This window comes from Notothenia rossii, assembly GCF_949606895.1.
Source record: "Notothenia rossii genome assembly, chromosome: 2".
In the NCBI taxonomy this organism is placed as follows: domain Eukaryota; kingdom Metazoa; phylum Chordata; class Actinopteri; order Perciformes; family Nototheniidae; genus Notothenia; species Notothenia rossii.
This window is the reverse complement of record NC_136904.1, coordinates 34,425,785-34,445,995: the sequence shown is the minus strand read 5'-3', so window position 1 is coordinate 34,445,995 and position 20,211 is coordinate 34,425,785. Positions and strand designations below refer to the sequence as shown.

At 39.2% G+C, this 20,211-nt stretch overlaps 1 protein-coding gene across 1 annotated transcript; it reads left to right on the top strand.

Annotated features, from left to right (window-relative positions):
• The first annotated feature begins 7,303 nt into the window (after positions 1-7,303).
• LOC307029252 (uncharacterized protein) lies at positions 7,304-19,317 on the top strand. The gene is made up of 13 exons (XM_079665027.1): positions 7,304-7,435; positions 7,957-8,159; positions 9,422-9,559; positions 10,088-10,205; positions 10,994-11,180; positions 11,711-11,852; positions 11,940-12,095; positions 12,248-12,303; positions 14,527-14,702; positions 15,097-15,497; positions 15,631-15,727; positions 16,953-17,220; positions 18,272-19,317. Exons 1-13 carry the CDS (start codon positions 7,313-7,315, stop codon positions 18,481-18,483), a joined length of 2,277 nt encoding a protein of 758 aa, XP_079521153.1. The 5' UTR covers positions 7,304-7,312; the 3' UTR covers positions 18,484-19,317.
• The last annotated feature ends 894 nt before the right edge of the window (positions 19,318-20,211 follow it).

Genomic DNA, 20,211 nt, shown 5'->3' with positions numbered 1-20,211 from the left:
CAAAAATCTTTCTTGAACTTAATTTCCTCAAGATCTCTCTTGAAAGTCCAACTTTTTGCATAAGCAGTGGTGGAAATTTGAGGTACTTGCTCTTCACTTGAGAATGTTCTTTTCGTTGAACTACTCCAGTACAAATTAAAGGAAAATATTGCAGTCTGTGCTTCACTAGATCTTTTATGGAGTTTATAAAGTATACGCTTCTGTTTTTTTTAAATGTACAAACAATTGTAAATATTGTTTGTAATCCTTATTAATTTTGAGCTTTTACGCATTTTTTTTTTAGGTTAATTTTGTTTTTTTTACTATAGGGTACTTTAACGTGTAATACTCAAACAGCATTTAGCTAATGTAACATTTTCATTCCCAGACTTTCACTTGTCATAGAGTATTCTTACAATGTGGTATGAATATGTTTACTTATCCTGGCCGGATCCTTCTTCGACCTGAGTGACAGTATATCAATGTGTTTCTGTGCCTGCTTTGTTAAGTTGAACTGATGTATCCGCAGTATTAGTTAAAATCATTGTAAACTAGCTTAATCATGGCATGTATCAGACAACAGAACAATTGTTTTTATCTGGTTAAATAAAGGTTACACAAATAAATAAAATGAAAAGTATGTCCTCACGTTGGACCCTCTAAAACAGTTCCCTCCTCTGCAACTTGAAATGACCACAATTGAACAGTTTTCATAATGCGTTCTCACAAAAGGCTTGTATGGCTAGCTTTTGTGGTTTGATTGGGGTCAGGTTTTGTTATTTATGAATGGGGTCTATGGTCTAAATTAGGTCTTTGGGTGTTGTTCGATCATGTTTGAAGACATTTGGGTACAAATATTGGTTAAAAATCATAATAACGAAATATTGTGTGTTCCTGTAGCAAGCTATTTTGCCATAAAGCTGATTGAGAAACGTTTCAGGGTCTTTAGGAGAAATCCCCAAAATGTATGTACACATTTTTATTAACAATTCAAACATGTTTGTGCTCTCTTTACCAATCATGGGTAGAATGGAACGTCTCATATTATGCAAAACTCATGCATTAATGGATTTTAAACATAAATATGTATTCCTGATTAACACATTTATCTGATTTACAGTCACCATCGTTTCCAGATAAAAGAACAGATTCTAAAATATTGAAAGGCCATGAAACACAACATCTGAAACAGGATCAGCTCATTTGTAGCTGTTATACCTCTTGTAGCAATAATCAATATACATAAGGACATAGGTCATATATGTACATTTACACAAAGGTGACTTTTTCTTGAGAACAAGTCAATTGGTTGAGTCCTTCCTTTTATGCTTTATTCTCTCTGAATTCTCTCCCATTCGGACTGCTTGTAATCAATTGATCCTGGGGGTCCACCTTTTTTTGAACAAACCAGATTTTGCTACGATCAGGCATCTCACTGCTGTTGGTCCTTACATCTGTTCTCACTGCAGCCCATTAAAATCAGGTTTCCAGTATTATTTTAATCTCATCACTATAACCCTATAATGAGAAACCCATCCAATAGGTTTAGACGAGTATTCGTGTCAAAACCTATTGGATGGGTTTCTCATTCTACTTACTGTAAGCCTCACCTCCCTATTAACATATATATGATGTCTATATATGGGATATAACTGCCACAGACTATTCACTATGTCTTTATTTAGAAAAAAGGTATTTTGTTGCTTGTGGTTTGTTTTACTGAGTTGTTTTAAAACCAGTGACTTAAAATATGCAGACAACTAGGCGCCCTAAAGGCAACCACTAATTGCTCACCTTTGCAATGAAGCCATGGAGAACCGGATGCAGTAAAAATGTGCACAATAATACAATAACAAGTTCAACTATTCAACACATGTAGACAAGTCAGCAAGCAAACGGAAGCATCAAACTCAGGCTGAGATATACTGATACCATTTTAAAAATACATGCGAACAAGCAGCTTGTCCCGTTCTCTCATTTGCTGTTATTGTCAAAGTAAAATGATTGCAAAGAGTGTTCTGTTAATTAACAACTAATATGTATTTTTATTTTGTTTTGGTTGGAGTGGTATCAGAATCAGACACTCATATGTTTTTTCTAGTTTAGCCTACCAATTAAAAAAAAGAGAATTTTGAGAATCCTCTTAAAAATGTCAAATTCATCATTTAATCCAAAAGTGTTCAAAGTTGGAAGTTGGCCTCCCCAGGTTGGCTCCAATGAGTTTCAGTGGATACAAGAGAAACTATATTACATCAGTTACTAAGAGAAGATCAGAACAAATTGTCTAATGGCGCATTTCCACTACACGGTTTTTGGTTGCGTTTCCACTTGGCGTAGTACCAGCTAGCGGGTACTATTTCACAGTTTTTCTGGCCCCATAAAATCGAGGTTCTTAGCGGGCCAACAACCAGGCTGAGTCGGGCTGATATGCTAAACTAGAGAGAGAATCGCTGGCAAGGGGGCTACAACTACATTACATTATTACATTACATTGCATTTAGCTAACGCTTTTATCCAAAGCGACTTACAATAAGTACATTCGACCAGGAAGACACAACCTTGAAGAAAACAGAATCATATAAGTACATCAGGTTTCATCGAGCCAAACATTTCAAGTGCTACTCAACTGGCTTTAGATAAGCCAGTCCTTTATTAGTATATAAGTGCTTTGTTAGTAATTCAATCGCTCGAAGTGGAGTCGAAAGAGATGAGTTTTCAGTCTGCGCCGGAAGATGTGCAAGCTATCTGCTGTTCCGATTTCAATGGGGAGCTCATTCCACCATTTTGGAGCCAGGATAGCAAAACCACGTGTTTTCGATGATGGGAACTTGTGTCCTCCTCGCAGTGCTGGTGCAGCGAGCTGTTTGGCTGATGCAGAGCATAGTGCACGTGCTGAGGTGTACAGTTTAACTATGTCATGGATGTAGGAAGGACCAGATCCATTCGCAGCATGGTACGCAAGTACCAGTGTCTTGAAGTGGATTCTAGCAGTTACCGGAAGCCAGTGAAGTGAGTGGAGGAGCGGCGTGGTGGGGGAACATTTTGGAAGGTTGAAGACCAGGCGAGCCGCTGCATTCTGGATGAGCTGCAGAGGTCGGATGGCACATGCAGGTAGACCAGCCAGGAGGGAGTTGCAGTAGTCTAGGCGTGAGATGACGAGAGCCTGGACCAGAACCTGCGTTGTTTTCTGGGTCAGGTGGGGACGTATCCTCCTGATGTTTTAAAGCGTGTATCTGCAGCAGGGGGTTGTAGCAGCAATGTTTGCAGTGAAGGACAGTTTGTTATCTAGGATCACACCCAGATTCCTTGCAGTCTGAGTCTGGGAAACAACAGACGTGCCGATGTTGATTGTTAGGTCAAGAGTGGGACAATCTTTTCCCGGAAGGAAAAGCAGTTCAGTCTTGTCAAGGTTGAGCTTGAGGTGATGAGCAGACATCCACTGAGAGATGCTCTAGACAAGCAGAGATGCGTGCGACGACCTGGGTCTCTGAGCGGGGAAAGGACAGAATTAATTGGGTGTCGTCAGCGTAGCAGTGGTATGAAAAACCATGGGGGCTAATGACTGATCCGAGCGAGTTTGTGTACAAGGAGAAGAGGAGGGGACCAAGAACAGAGCCCTGAGGGACCCCTGTAGTTAATTGACAAGGGTCGGACTCTGACCCTCTCCAAGTTACCCTGTAGGTACGGTCTTGGAGGTATGAGGTGAGGAGGGAAAGTGCAATACCTGAAACTCCAAGTTTTTGGAGAATGCGAAGGAGGATCTGATGGTTCACCGTGTCGAATGCAGCAGACAGGTCCAAAAGGATGCTGCTTTGGCAGTGTGCAGTTCCTCAGAGACAGCAAGGAGAGCAGTTTCTGTGGAGTGACCTGCCTTGAAACCAGACTGGTGCGGATCCAGAAGGTTGTTCTGATGGAGATAACAGGAGAGTTGTTTAAAGACAGCGCGTTCAAATGTTTTAGACAGGAACGGGAGGAGAGAGACAGGCCTGTAGTTTATAACATCAGACGGGTTGAGAGTGGGTTTCTTTAGGAGAGGGTTTACTCTTGCCTCCTTGAGACTGTTTGGAAAGTGACCAGAAGTTAGAGAAGTGTTGATGAAATGGGTGAGAAACGGTAGAATATCAGGAGCGATAGTCTGAAGGAGGTTTGAGGGGATAGGCTCCAGAGGAAAGGTGGTAGGGCGGGCAGAGGTAATGAGGGTAAGAACCTCACTTGGAGAGAGAGGGGAGAAGGAGGACAGTGTGTGGGTGAAAGGTGGGTCTGGTGACCCAGTGGTGAGTAAAGGTGAGTCACAAAAAGAAGAGCGAATATCATCAACCTTTTTTTCAAAGTGGTTAACAAAGTCGCTTGACAGAAGGGAGGAGGGGGAAGGGGCTTTGGGGGGGCCCAAGAGGGTGGAAAAGATTGAAAATAGTTTTTTGGGATTGGAATAGGAAGATTGGATCTTATCTTGAAAGAAAGTGTTTTTTGCCTGAGAGATGGAAGCAGAGAAAGAGGAGAGGAGAGCCTGATAGGTTAGGAGGTCGTCATGGTGTTTGGATTTCCACCGTTTCCGCTCTGCTGCCCGAAGGATGGTTCTATTAGCACGCAGTGCGTCATTTAGCCAGGGAGCAGGAGGGGACTGACGAGCCCGCCGAGATGTGAGAGGACAGAGAGAGTCCAGAGAGGATGAGAGAGTAGAGAGGAGAGTTTCTGCAGCAGAGTTTGGAGGCAGAAGTTGAAACGAGTCAGAGGAAGGGAGGGCTGAGAGCACCGATGAGGCAAAGGTAGAGGGGGAGAGGGAACGAAGGTTACGGCGGACAGGTGCAGAGTTAGAAGAGATTAGTTTGTTATGTTTGGAAAGGGGTAGAGAGAATGAAACGAAGAAGTGATCGGATGTGTGAAGCGGGTTTACAGAGAGGTTAGAAGTAGTGCAGTTCCTTGAGAATATGAGATCAAGGACATTGCCAGCCTTATGAGTTGGTGGGGATGGAGACAGTGAGAAGGCAAAGGTGGTTAACAGAGATGTTAGTTTGTCTATCTTCCCTGTCTGGAGGTTGAAGTCTCCGAGAAGTACAGCGGGAGGGCCAGTTTCAGGGATGTGTGAGAGGAGATTATCTAATTCCTCCAAGAAGTCCCCCAAGGCGCCTGGTGGAAGGTAGAGAACAACAATGGTTAATTGTATAGGATGGGTTACTGTGACGGCATGGAATTCAAAGGTGGAAGGATTGAAGTTAGGTAGCTTGAAGAGGGAAAAGCTCCATTTGTTAGAGAGCAGGAGACCAGTGCCACCTCCTCTGCCAGTGGCTCTGGGTGTACGGGAGAAGGAATATGCTGTGGAGAGAGCTGCTGGGGTGGATGTGTTGGATGGAGTGATCCAGGTCTCAGTGAGAGCAAGGAAATCCAGAGACTGCAGGGAAGCGTAGCAAGAGATGAAGTCAGCCTTAGGAACAGCTGACTGGTAGTTCCACAGGCCCCCTGAAACTAGATGTTGGATCTCAGTGGAGCATGTGGGATCGACGAGAGCAGGCCGGTTATATCGATTAGGATATACACCAGGCCAGTGATAATTGCGAGAAGACACATGAACAGGAATGGAGAAAATACACATGATTATAGCATGAGGGGCAACAACAAAATGAACATATTTGTCCGTGATTTAATTGTAATACACGTTTCAAAATTATGCCTAAGTAACAACATACTGATACCGGTTAGTAAAAACCATGAATTAATGCTTTGACAAGTCTGCAGACAAGACGGCAGGCGAAAAACCTTTTAAATGCGTGTTTTCTTAATGGAGATCAGCTAAGCTAGCGCAATATATGCTCCGACCGTCCACACTCACAACAACGGCCTATACAGAAATAAATAAACCAGCGACTGTATTCGCCATGACACAGACAGTCTGTGGTTTGTCCTTGTTTAACTTTTGTCAAGTTTCTGAACAGATATGAGGAGCTGTGAGCTTGAGTGCTAACAGCTCACGGCTGATGTTGTTTTTCTGTGGTTCTTATTGAAGATGACGTCACGGCTCCGCCTACACTGCGTTACTATAGTTGCGGCCCCTACACACGGCAGCGTGCGTTGACGCTTCAACGCTTCTGCCCAACTTTGAATGGGGTGACATCACGCTTCGCCGAACTGCATTGTGGGAGCAAAGAGTAGCATTGCTCGCTTCAAAAGTAGAGCAATGTTCTACTTTTGAAGCTTCTACGGAAGCGTCAGCCAATCGAATCATATGCCAGTACAAGCTCTAACCAATCAAACCGCTGCTTGTGTGTCTGGGGCGGGAGATTCATGTGATTGGTTGTTGTTCTAGCTTCAGACATGCCCATCGGCAAGCGTCAACGCAACGCACGCCGCCGTGTGTAGGGGCCGTTACGCAGCGTCCACATGGCGGCGTGCGTGAAGCTTGCCGGCGGGCATGTCTGATGCTCGACCAACAACCAATCACATGAATCTCCCTCCCAAGACACACAAGCAGCGGTTTGATTGGCTAGAGCTTGTACTGGCATATGATTCGATTGGCTGACGCTTCCGTAGAAGCTTCAAAAGTAGAACATTGCTCTACTTTTGAAGCGAGCAACGCGAGAAAAGCTATGCTTTGCTCCCACAATGCAGTTTGGCGAAGCATGACGTCACCCCATTCAAAGTGAATGGGCAGAAGCGTTGAAGCTTCAGTGCACGCCGCCGTGTGTAGGGGCCATTACTGCCCCAGCTACTAAACTGTAATGGAAACGCAGCATAAAGTGAGCCAGTCCTAAGATGCCTAACAAGGCCCAACTATACCGTACTAAGCCGAGCGAGGCCCTGCAATGGAAATGCGCCATAAGTGTATGTTTGGGCAAAAATATGTTTTGAGATATATTAATTTTGGATAATTTACCTTTTTCCCACTTTCCCAGAGATATAAATGAATAAATGCCTAAGGACAGATTTGTATTAGATGTAATGGGTGCTGTCGAACAGCAATATGAGGCTTTCTTTGCTCAATTGTTGACTGTCAATGGGATCAATTATCATACTCCTGATCCCATTCATGCGTACTGACTGGAGGTATTAAACACGGTCCCCCAACACAGTTTCCATCCATTAAATCAGTGCCTGACAAAAAGAAATGAAACACAAGGTGTGGGATACAACCTCTTGACACGATGTTACTACATGTTCATAGAAAAAAGAATCCTCCACCACAACATTACCCTTTGAGTCTAAACATTTTTTTATTTCTTACCGTTCAGCACAGATATCTGGTTAGTCCTGTTGGTCTACGTCATAGGGAGCCGCCTCAAATCTGTAAGATTGAAACTGACTGAACAGCATTTTGCAGAAACATAATTCGTTGGACATCATGGAGGCAGGAGCGTTTTACCTGCTGCTGTTGGCTTTGACGGGGATTTCATCGACGCTTAGCTTTTATGGAGATAGCATTACTTTCCAGCCTGCACATAAGCAGAGGGATGGGACGTACAAGGTATGTATTCTTTTTAAATCACTATCTGCCTAAAATAGTCATGCTGTAATATATTGTAATATAGAACTGCAAATAAATCATAAAGTTGAATGCTAGAGGGTTACTTATTTGAGAAGTCTACGGTAACAATAATTGTATATCATCATCAAGTTTTGCCTTTAAAATAATTCAAATAAAGCATACATAATATAAGGGAACTAATATGGACTTAATGAACCTGTGTGCTTCATTAAGTCCATATACAAATATTTTTTAACAGTTGCATCTCAAAATGTGTTTATTGAACATGAGCTTATCAGAGTGTGAAAAACCTGAAAGTCAATGATATCTGTTACGCCATCTTCAAAGTATTCACTGGCTTGACTTTGAGGGGTTTTTTTTTTTTTGGAACCTGCTAAGTCCAGCAAACAGTACAAAAATCTGGTTGAACAAACATGAACATTCTTTTCATCCAGTTTTCTCAGTTTCACCGAGTTAACTGTCTACTATACGTGGTATCAATGCTGTTATTTCCCCTGTAGGTGACTTTTCATCACAGACAGAATGGCAGAAGCAGCTGCCAGGACAAGCCATTGCACACATGTGAGAGTGAGGTTTGCACGAGCTTCGTAGAGTCCAGTTTCCTACAAACGGACCAGGATGATACGGGCCAGGGCAGGTGGTGCCAGTCTGAAATGCACGCAACAGCAGCCGTCCGGAAGAATCAAACATCCTTCTCTCTGAAGTAAGCCGAGCTCACAACAATCCAACTACTCTGACTTCATACTTCCTGTGTTTCAACTGTGGTTGTTACCCAAATGCCTATGTGGGACTCAATGATAGTCAATGTGTAACACTGCATAAGTAAACCAAACCTAAGTAATGACATTAAACATTGCTGTAAAGACATTTAAAAAGGATGAGGAGTGGACTCCTTAAACAGAGCTGAAAAGCACAAAAACGCAGGTTACACTTACATTTTTTGTTAATTATAACCTTTAATTGTACTGAACTTTTGAACAAATTCCTCCGACTTTCAGTCAAAACATACAGAAAAATGCCATAAAGAAATATAAAAATATAACTTGGACAAATAGAAATAACTTAGATTTGATTTGTATTTATATATTTGTATTTTTGAAAATAACATAACAAATGACATTAAACTGAAAACATTTTTAAATGAATACTATTTTGCTGCTTTGATTTCACGGTATCATTAGCCCTGGCTCACTGCCGTTAATGTAATTAGCAACACTGTGTGTTTCTGAATATCAGTGATAGGAAAAGCACAGGTTTTAATAATGAACTATTCAAATGTTGAGTAAGCCAGCATGCCACTAGGAACACATATTTGTGTTTAAAATCCATTAATACATGAGTTTTGCATACACCAGGAAGCTGAACTCAAGGCAACTAAATGGTATTCAGCCATCAGTCACTTTATTTCTAACAGCTAGGCCTTTGTAGTTGTGACAGGTCAAAATGTCTTCAGTGGAAAAAGGCCTATCCCCTGATACACATTCTTGAAATGGTGTCATTTTAAAAAACATGATGGCCTACACACAAGAGTCCTCGTCATGTTTAACATATATGGGTTCTGTAATCGTCAGTACATATGTATTTTTAGATTTGCCATGGAACAAACTAATTTTTTTTTCTAAATCCAAATATCCAATTGACTCCCTTTATTATTATTACAACATGTGTACACTTGTATTTGTTTCATTTCAAATATGTTGTTTATAGGGTCCAATATTTTGTATGTAAAAATATGTTTTTGTTTATTTTAATCTTCTGGCCTATCAGTGGCATAAGGAACAGAAAATATCAAATAGCTATGCTATGAGGAAATGAACATTGCCAAAAGGGTGTGTTTATGTGCAGGGATCAGGTAAACAATGACAGAGCTGCTTTTGAAACAGTTGATGTGGTTTCGTTTTTAGTACTTCCAAGTTGCATCAATGTATTTCATATTGAGAGCACACTGTATCTTCTTGTCTTCAGCCAATCAGGCTGCTGCTGGGGGTCTAATGTGGACGGAAAAACTAATTGGACGTCTGAGGCAGAGTTGGACCTTGGAAGTCGATCTGACTCACACGCCCTCAACAGCTGCCCCTTAACGACAACGGTGTCTTCTTTACGGTAAAAATATATATATTTTTAGAAACAAAGACAATGAAAAGCACATATAGCAGAGCTCTGCAGGTAAAGAAGAGTACAAACACCACCTGTAAGATATATATATATATATATATATATATATATATATATATATATATATATATATATATATAATGGAATACCACTCCCATATTAGCAAAATATATTTTTGCCATAGTATCATTGTTTGCTCTTTACATGATCAGCCCTACCCTAATCCCTTAAACACATTAACAACACTTCTGAGATGTTGCACATAATGTTACACATGATCATCAGCAGATCATGTGTAACATTAAATTAAAACAAATTGTGATGAAAATGTTTTTATATTTTTATTTGTCATTGTGATAAATATGTGTTATGGTATTTGTGATTCTTCATCTGTAAATCCTAGAGGAAAATAAAACAAACAAACCAAGATGCAAAGTGTTTTTAACTAAAATATGATTCTGTGTACAACTGTGTTTCACTTATAGTAAACACAAATTCAATTTTGTTTTCATGCAGGGTGCCTCAGAACTGCTTCTCACAGATTCATATCCTGGCACACGACCCCGATGGAGATCACGTGAGATGTCGCTTTAGTTCAGATGCTGCAGCTCCACCAAACTTCACTCTTGATGAGGTAATGCATATAAAATGTTAAAAACTAACAGGAGCTGTAATGATCATTTGCAACACTAAGCATTCAACAGTAATATCATTTTCTCAACTTGTATATCATTTTTTATTTTAGTTTAATATATTTAGCTTTATCATGGATGCTAACGTAGTAGTAGGGGTCCTGGTTACACATTTACAATATATATTTACCTACCATACTGTATTTTAGACAAAGTTTTAAAAGTACTTATTACTCATACACATTTTTGCCAAAGCTTTTACATTTTTAACGTTAAGAAATAATTTTCTTCAACTCTTTGAATATTCAGAGAGATATAGGTATTTCGTTTAAAAGCAGTGGTGGAATGTAAGAACATGTACTCAAACTCTGCATTTAAATACAATTTTGAGGTACTTGTACTTTATTATTTCCTTTTCTGCCATTTTATACTTCTTCTCCATTTAATAATAAATACATAATATTGAATGTAATCTCCACTACATTTATTTGACATGTGAAATTACAAGTGACAAATGTACTCATTCATACAAAAAGTATACAACATTTGCTCGACATAGACACATTTCAACGTTGCAAAACAAAAATTAAACATGATAGTGATAAAAACATAATGATATTTTAAAATAAAAATATGTTAAGAGATATTATGCATAATGAGATAATTTAAGTACAATTGGGTGATAATAACTTTAGTTAAATTACGTTCTGAACTCTTGATTTTGACTTGTTTTGGGTTATATTTGGTGTGGTCATTTTAAATAATATTATAACTCTCTGTGTCCTGCCAGAGTAAATGCGTACTCAGTACTAAAGGTGAAGTGGATGTTGGTGTCCACGTGTTCGAGCTGATGCTGGAGGACTTCTCAAGGAAAAACATCACTTTGACCTACGCAGACGGGACCTCCGTATTTCGGGTGGGCTCCGACATGAACTCCCCCCCTCTCTGCAAAGTGAAGCTGCAGTTCTCCATGGAGAGTGAGTTAATGTTCATTAGAGAGACACATCTGGACATATGTCTGATTCTAAAGACACTTGATATTTTTAAGTTGTGATATTGTGATGAAAAGGGTCATGAAGTGATTATAAGAGAGATGCAATTGTTATGTCACATTTCCGTTGCAACATTCTATTTTGATTGAAAAACAGTTCAGCGATAATGTTAAGTTGAAACCATTACCTCAAAATGCAATTTCTTTATTTCCAAAGCGCTTAGTCGTGTCTATTTTTTAAAGATAAATTACCAGTGATGCCTTTTTTAATCACTGTTAATGGATTATCCCTGCTCCCTTAAGTCATTGGTTGTCCTAAAAATTAAACAAGTCTACAATGACCCTCATATCCTAACCCTAACCCTAACTCATGACTGCCTCTAAAATAAGCTGATAGATTGTTATTCTAGAGACATGCAATGGACAACACATGACTTCAGGAAGTTCAGAAACCCCAACAAAAAGCCCAAGTCTAAGAAAACTAAAAACTGAATTCCTCTTGTATCTGTGTTTCAGTTCTTCCTCCACTATCAAGCTGTGAACATGGCCGTGTGCAGCCCATGTTCTTGTCTAAGACTCCTTCACATGGTGATGTTCTTCATGCCACCATGGGTCAGATATTCAAGCTTTATGCTCAAGCAAAGGCTACAGAGGCCAGGTATATAATGTTAGAGAAAGACCCCGTATTATGGACAAGCAACATGTCAGGATTTTAAGTTGTTTCTTTTTGTCTCCATTCCTGAAGCATAAATGACTTCCAGGTCAGTGGCCCTCAGAACATGACCAAAGAGTTCAAAGCTGGTGAGCAAGGAACAGCTGAGTTGATTCTGAGCTGGACGCCACTGCACAGCGACCTGTACCGAATCGTCCCGGTCTGCTTCACTGCAGAGACCAATCAAAGGTGAATGCTCTTATCTACTTAATGTGTGCTATCATTTCCTGCTTATGTATGGTGGACTGACCGGCAGGGACAACAGTATATAAATCATTACCATTACTTATGTTCTTCTTCGTGTTGCATTTTGTACTAAAACGTATTTTCTGTTTTTGCAGCCAATCAGATATGAGGTGTGTTGTTGTCCTGGTGACCCAAGCAGCTCTCATTCAAGGTTTGTTGATCAACATGGTTATCTCTGTTAAAGTTGCTTTGGAAATCCTCCTAATGAGTCTCTCCGTAAATAGATTGGGTTTACTTTGCGATGTTCATACTACTCACTCGTCACCGGCTTGAGTTTCTAAACAGGATACATGTATTTATTATCCTTGCAAGAACCTTGTCCTTCACATGCTTATATACAAGAGAGGGTGTTACACAAGATGGAGAAATATCGGTTCAAGGCAGTATTCAATGGGCAAAACACAACAATATTCACGAAACTGTGTCTCAGCCTAAGAAATGTTAAGAAGCCCTGAGACTCTCAGGGATTCTTAACATTTAACAACCTATTCATGTGTCATACCCACTTAACGGGAAGAAATTCAGCTAACTGACGATATGAAAATGTTTACCGAAACAAAACACAAGTCTAACGCCGAGTCTCTGAAACAGCACTAAGCGAAAAAATGCTAACGCACTTAGCGCAGAACTCACGGTAGAAATATTTTATACTTCATCGGTTCTGCACAAACAAGATATCATCTGAAAGCTGAGATTCCATAGATTCCAATGTTATAAGTATCATCACTCCACGACCAAAACTCTACACTACCGTTGCTGTTTACTGATAAAAAGTTGTGTTCAAGGGCATTAAATCGAAGATAAACGCTGCTGAAGGTTAATCCAATGTATCTGTGTCACTTTGAAATGATTACTGATAATCCATCGTCATATTTATGGCAATAAGCCTAGTTTTCAGTTTTCATTTTTCGGAGCATAACATAGCTTTCGGTTTGGGCAAACTGCGTGCGCATCACTCTCTAATAATATTGAATACTTAATTATTGGGGAAGAGTCTTGTTTTTGTGACTGAAAGGTCTCAGTAGAAGCTCTATTATTATTATGTTTTCCTATCGCTTTCATTTCATCAGTTTCAATGTGAGCCTCTTAACATGGTATCACACACATGAATGCAATAAATAACTTTGGGCAAACTGCGTGCGCATCACTGACACTCCTCGTGGTAACGTGTAGGTGGATTTAGGAACTTCCCTCTCTATTCTATTGGCTCTAATGGTTCAAAATAAGTGTCAATCATCAAAATCGGCCAATGGGTTCCAGAGATATGGCAAATACACCCAAATAAACCTCTCTAAAAAGGTCAAATTTCACTTCTTTGGATCAATCTGGATACAGGGTACAGTTTGGATTCTTAGAGCTTTTAGTCTACTATCCCATCATTTAAGGTTGGTTTTCACTATAAGTAATAATGGGTTTGTTTTGGACGGAAACTATAATTTACATTTTTTTACTATGTTCAATCTGAATTTACTCTAAAATAAAAAAAATTCTATATTGATTCTGACTTTTCTACATCCAACTCACAGGTTTATCATTGCTTTGAGAAAAAAGATTATTAATTTTTCCCTTTTAGAAGTGAAGATATGGTCATTTGTTCTGGGAATGTCATTTTCGAGCCTGAGACCTGAAAAACAGGCTTGGGGCTTAACAGGTTTTTAAAGCCTCTACATTTCTGGGGATCTTAAAATTAAGTCTATGCGAATAGTAATTTTCCACCTCAAGTAGTCAATATTTCCCCATTACATGGAAATGTTGTAGTTTATAGTCAATTTGCAACATTAACATGACGGTGCGTAAGGTTTGAAAAAATGCACTGAGTGTGTTGTGAGGGTTCAGCAATGTCCAGTCTACCGATATACTGCCAAGATGATGAGAATTCGAGTCAGCGTTGGACATTTTGGTTGGTCTCCCAGACTTTAATGGCAAATTCTGAATGAATCAGTAGTTTGATTCAAGTTCTTGCTACCTTATTATTTAAAGTTCTATGCTGTCTTTGAATTTGATGTCTACCTTGAACCACTTTTTGACACTCTGGAATCCTTTATTGAATCCGTCTATCCTTTGTAGTCTAACCACAGTACTCTCAGAAAGTAGGTTATCCGAAGTGTCTAGTAATTCTGATCCAACCATTATATAGAAAAAGGGGTGTACTCAAAAAGCAAATCACATTCAGAAAATAACACGTGTATGTATTTTAGAACTTCAGATGAGTAAAACTGTTACATAGATAATCTTAGAATGTGGAGAAAAATGTTGTGTCACGTTTTGTCCCCATTTACAACTGGCTTTAATAATATAAAATGTACATCTGAACATCTTTGGTAGCCCTTATTAAGAAATAAGTTAAGTTAACGTACTTGTGATTTATTAACAGGGAAAGCTACTGTTACTTGCTCACCAAACAAGATGACAGTGGCTCTGGATAAATCTTCCATGCCTGGCATCGACGTCAACTTCCTTCAGTTGATAGATTCGTCATGCTCTCTCACCTCCAACGGCACTCACATCCTGGGCGTCATGTCGTTCAGCACCTGCGGCACCAAACTTCTGGTTAGGAAAAACGTTTACATTATAATAGGGAGGCTGTGACTCAGTGGGTAGTGTGCTGGACTTCGAATCGGGGGGGTAGCAAGTTCGAGTTCCACTGCAGTCAGCATGTCGTTGTGTCCCTGGGCAAAACACTTCACCCCAAATTGCTCCTGTGGGGATTGTCCACAGTACTGAATGTATGTAAGTCGCTTTGGATAAAAGCGTCTAACAAATGATACAAAATGTTCTATCTGATACATTTGCAACTGGTTATAGTTATAGGTTTTTTGCATGGCGATTAGAAGAACACTATAAAACATGTCAAAATGTCTGCATTGTGTGAACTCCACATTTTTGTTAATTTCCTTTTAAGAAACTAACGTGTTTATATCACTTTTATTTTTCTTAAATACAGGACAAAGGGGACTTTCTGGTTTTCGCAAATGAGATTCTGTCCTACGAGCTTCCCAGCGAGGTTATTATCCGCAGGAAGGCCATTAAAATCGATATCTCTTGCCAGTTTCCAAAAACCATCAGCATCTCCAGCTACTACAACCTCCAGAAGTCTAAATACATTTTCACAGAGTCCAACTTCGGCAGTTTTGGATACACTTTTGAGATATACAATGACAACAACTTTACAAGTAAGGTGGAAGCCAGCAACTATCCAGTGGAAGTCATGCTGTTGGATACAATTTACATGGGCATTCAGGCAGATTCGGAACTACCAAGCGTGACCTTGTTTGTTGAATCATGCAAAGCCACTCCTAATAACAACCCCGAAAATGTCCTCTCCTATGACCTCGTCAAGAACGGGTGAGTGCTGATGCTTTCTGGGAATCACAAACTGTTTGATTTAAGACATGGGCATATCATAATAAGGATATTTAATATGCAGTTCCTTAATCTGTGTGTGTGTTTGACATGCTACAATTTATATTTCTCACAGGTGTCTTAAGGATGAGACAGTTGTGGTCTACCCATCCAATCAAAAAACCTACAACTTTGAAGTTCAAGCCTTCAAATTCAGTGGAAACTATGAACAGGTAATAATATTGAATACTTAATTATTGGGGAAGAGTCTAGTTTTTTTGACTGAAAGGTCTCAGTAGAAATTCTATTATTATTATGTTTTCCTGTCACTTTCATTTCATCAGTTTCAATGTGAGCCTCTTAACATGGTATCACACACATGAATGCAATAAATAACTTACAGAAGATGCGATGCCCAGTTGAATTTGGTGGTAAACTTGAAGCATGATCTGAAATGAGGGACTTCTCAAAGCATTTGGCCAAAGAAGGCTGTACTTGATTAAAAAGCAACTGTAGAGTTGATTATGACAGGAGCACTGGAGAAAACTGTGTAGTATTATCGAATGAAGAGGGCGAAAAAAGGGAACGTTTTACAGGAGGGATAGGTCAAACTAACAACTTTAATACAGAAGAGCTTACATGAAAAAACAAGTCACAAGGTTTTATCTTTAAGTTAAGGACGTCACTCCTTTAACAAATGAATAACTTGTCATTTGATTCTGAAAACAAAAAACGATCCTGCAAAGATCTGCTCCCAATGTCTGTTTTTAAAATAATATAACATGTTTATCCATGGGTTAAAAAATGGAGAGACAATTGGAGATGTAAAATTATCAAATGTATCCCCATCGTCAGTTTCACCATTTATCTCTCATGCACTGAAAAACTGAAACGTTGACTTTAATGAAATGTATTACACCAACACATTTCTAACTAACTGTAAAAGGTTAGGTGAAAGAAATAATATTAGGTTGAACCTATCATTTAGTATTTAAACGTAATATTATTGCTTTCATCTAACCTAATACAGTTTTGTGAAAGCCGTCGACATAATACATTTAATTGAAGTCAACTATAGAGTATATATATTTGTTGTTGTTGTTTATGTTTACACAAATAGAATTTGGCAAAGCTGCAATATTTACCTACAATTCAAAGTGGTTAATTGGTTTAGAACTACAAAAACAAGTAGTAGAGGTATTCCTGTTATACTTATTAAAAGTGAATCTACTACTGGCAGCCAATCAGAGTTGAGAAGTCTCAGTGGCCATGGTACGACTACTCAATACAGACAAAAGAACGGTTAAGACCAGATGAAATGGGATGAAAAACAACCTGAATATTGTGAAACGACATGTTTGATTGCAAAAAACTGTGCAACATGACCCATAGTTCCCTCTTGTTGAAGCATGAATTGATTTCCTTTTCATCTAAACCACCCCCCCCCCCCACTCACAGGTGTACATCACCTGCTCCGTCATCCTGTGTGAGCCTGGGACTCCCTATTCAAGATGTGCCCAGGGCTGTCTGTCAGATCCATCCCGCAGACGCAGGAGATCGCTTGTCAAGGAGACATTCAGCCACTCAATTACCCAGGGTCCTTTCCGGTTTATCGGGCACGCTGATCCCATTGCAGCCATGGATCAAAACCTTGCTGTGGTTAAAAAGAGTCCAGCCATGGATGTTAAACCTAGTGTGATGACGAAGGGCCGCCCAACTGCTGAAGGTTAGTGTGTGTCCTACCTGCACTGAAAAATCTGAAACGTTGACTTTAATTAAATGTATTATGTCAGCAAATTTCACATAACTGTATTAGATTAGATGAAAGCAATAATATTAAGTTGAACTTACTTATTGAATAACATTGCTTTCAACTAACCACCTAATAGAGTTATCAATCAATGTTTATTTATATAGCCCAATATCACAAATGTTAGATTTGTCTCAGTGGACTTCACAGTTTGTACAGAATATCATTATGACAATACGACATCCTCTGTCCTTGGACCCTCACATCGTACAAGGAAAAACTTCCAAAGAAACCCCACAGTTTAAAGGGGAAAACGGGAGAAACCTCAGGGAGAGCAACAGAGGAGCGATCCCTCTCCCAGGACGGACAGGCGTGCAATAGATGCCGTGTGTAAATTGAAAAGATAATACATTTGCAACATAGGTAGTCCAAATGTTTGGAAATGCATGTGTCTATAATAATAAGATGAATCCACGAGGATGTCAACAATCCTGTGGGAGCCATCAGGGAAGAAGTATGATGAGAGTCAGGCAGGACCACAGTGACAGGTTCAGCCACGACTCGAAGTCCAGGACTCAGATCAGGAATCAGGATCCCGGCGTAGATAGACACCAAAAAGAAATTTGGGGAAGCTGGGTTATTCGGAACATGAGAGTACACAGGTACAAACAGACAGAAGGAAGAAGTAAGGTGTCCCCCGACAAACTGCCTATAGCAGCAAAACTAGGGGCTGAATCTAATCAGCCCTAACTATAAGCTTTATCAAAAAGGAAGTTCTTAAGCGCACTCTTAAAAACAGAGTTATGTAAAATCTGTTGGCATAATACATTTAATTAAACTCAACGTTTCGTTTTTTTCAGTGTACCTATCTATCTATCTATCTATCTATCTATCTATCTATCTATCTATCTATCTATCTATCTATCTATCCATTTATCCATCTATCTATCTATCCATCTATCTATCCATCTATCTATCTATCTATCTATTTTATAAACTATAATAACATTATCCTGTTGTCTTTCAGTGATTGTACCATCAGTTCTTCTGGAAGACACTGAATCCAGCTCAGGAAGATGGGGAATCGAGGAGATCCTCAGTGCCAATATCAGCACCTTGGTCTTTGCCAGCGCCTTCTTTGTATCCATGGCGATGTTAGTTGCGGTTGTTGTTTACTTCACAAGGAAGAGAAATGAAGAAGACTGCAAAGCTCTCTTAAATTCTAGCTATGATAACTAAACCCAAATAATCTCAGTTCTACACTGCATGTTAATCCTTTATTGTTCTACGTACCACAGGCTTCAAAAAATTGCAACCCTATCCTTTAAAGAGTTACTCTTTTGAGGCTGATAACAATTAAATAGAATAGAACACCATGTTGGTCTTGGAACAATAGGCTCAGCTATCTCGCTTTCTATCTAGCTTTCTCTTATGTTGCAGGTCTTCGACCACTCCCAATTTATTTTCTAAACCAGTTTTAGGGTAGGGCACAACTTAAAAATGCTGGACTGCTGTCAAAACAGAATTCCATTCAGTCTGGTTTTGCTGGATTATTTTCCGCTGCCACTGTCTTGTTGTCAACTTCATGGGAAAAGGTTTCCAGTCATTTACTTAAGTTGTTTTAGAGTTGTTATGGTTAAGTAAGAATTAGCAGGAATAGTTGATAGAGTGATACTTGAATGTGTGGGAATTTGGGATTTATATATTTTACTTCTTTAGGACCCAAACAAGAATCTGTCATTTCATATCTTACATTAACTTGAAGTACATTATACACATTTTTACTCTAAGTGATGTACATTAAAGACCAGTTGTTTAGACTTAGGCACATTTGTATCAAGATATTCCTTTAAAAATACAAAACAAATGTACCAAAAACAGTGTAATAATCTTTAGCTTGATAATATGTTGCAGTATATTACATACAGTAATGAGATAACTTTTCATAGACATTTAGATTCTGTCAGTGAACTCTCTCAATAGACCAATACAGCTATATCTTTAACGGTGAAATCATATGTTTGTATTATCAAAATGGGCTTTTATTTACAATAAACGGGAAAATCTGCATTATATTGACATTTCTTTTGAAGAATTACTGATATCGCATAGAAAACACAACAATGTGTGTTTCTATTTTGTGTATGTGTTGATGCATTTCTCAAACGTAATTGATATTTGGGGATGTGTTAGTATGCTAACATGCTCACAGTGACAAGTTGATGTTCAGCAGATTTGGGGTCCAACATGTTCAACATTTGAGTTGAGACAGTAAGCGTGCAAAGGTTTGCTGAATCGCACTCAACGCAAAGTATAGCGATTATGATGGGAATTTCATCAAATAAAAAATGTTAGATGACGAAGGCAATACATTAAAAGTTGAGGTATCAGGAATACTTGGACAAATGAGAAAAAGCAACAACCTCTAGGTGTGAAATGTGAAGCCAATGCCAAAGTACCTTTTGTAATATCTAGCAGGAGCGACTCATGGTTAAAAAAAAAGTGTGTGACTGTATAGAAGTCTATGAAAAGATTTATTAACTTATTTCCTAAAAAGCTTAAAGTTCTCAATCGCTAAGTCTTATTTAATAAAGCATGATGTTATTCTTTTAATATTATGGTCCCATTTAGAGTGAAATACAGAAAAGCAGCTCATGCTTTAGGACCTTTTTACCTTGTGATTGACAGGTCACAACCTCCATGTTCAGGGGCTTTCTGTGATTTCATATTATAGCTGTTACCTTGGACTGTTCAAAATGTGGACTCTCGTGTCAAAACTCAAGGCTTCAAAGTGGTAATCCACAAGCCAATGGGTGATGTTAAAATGACTACGTTTACTTCTTGTAAACAGTCTGTGCCTTGAGAAAGCTCAGGTTGGCACTGATGATCAGCACAGATGATCAGGTCCTGAAGGGTTACAGGTGGAATCTGGACTGACTATCGGAATTAAGAAATCTGGAGGAGCCA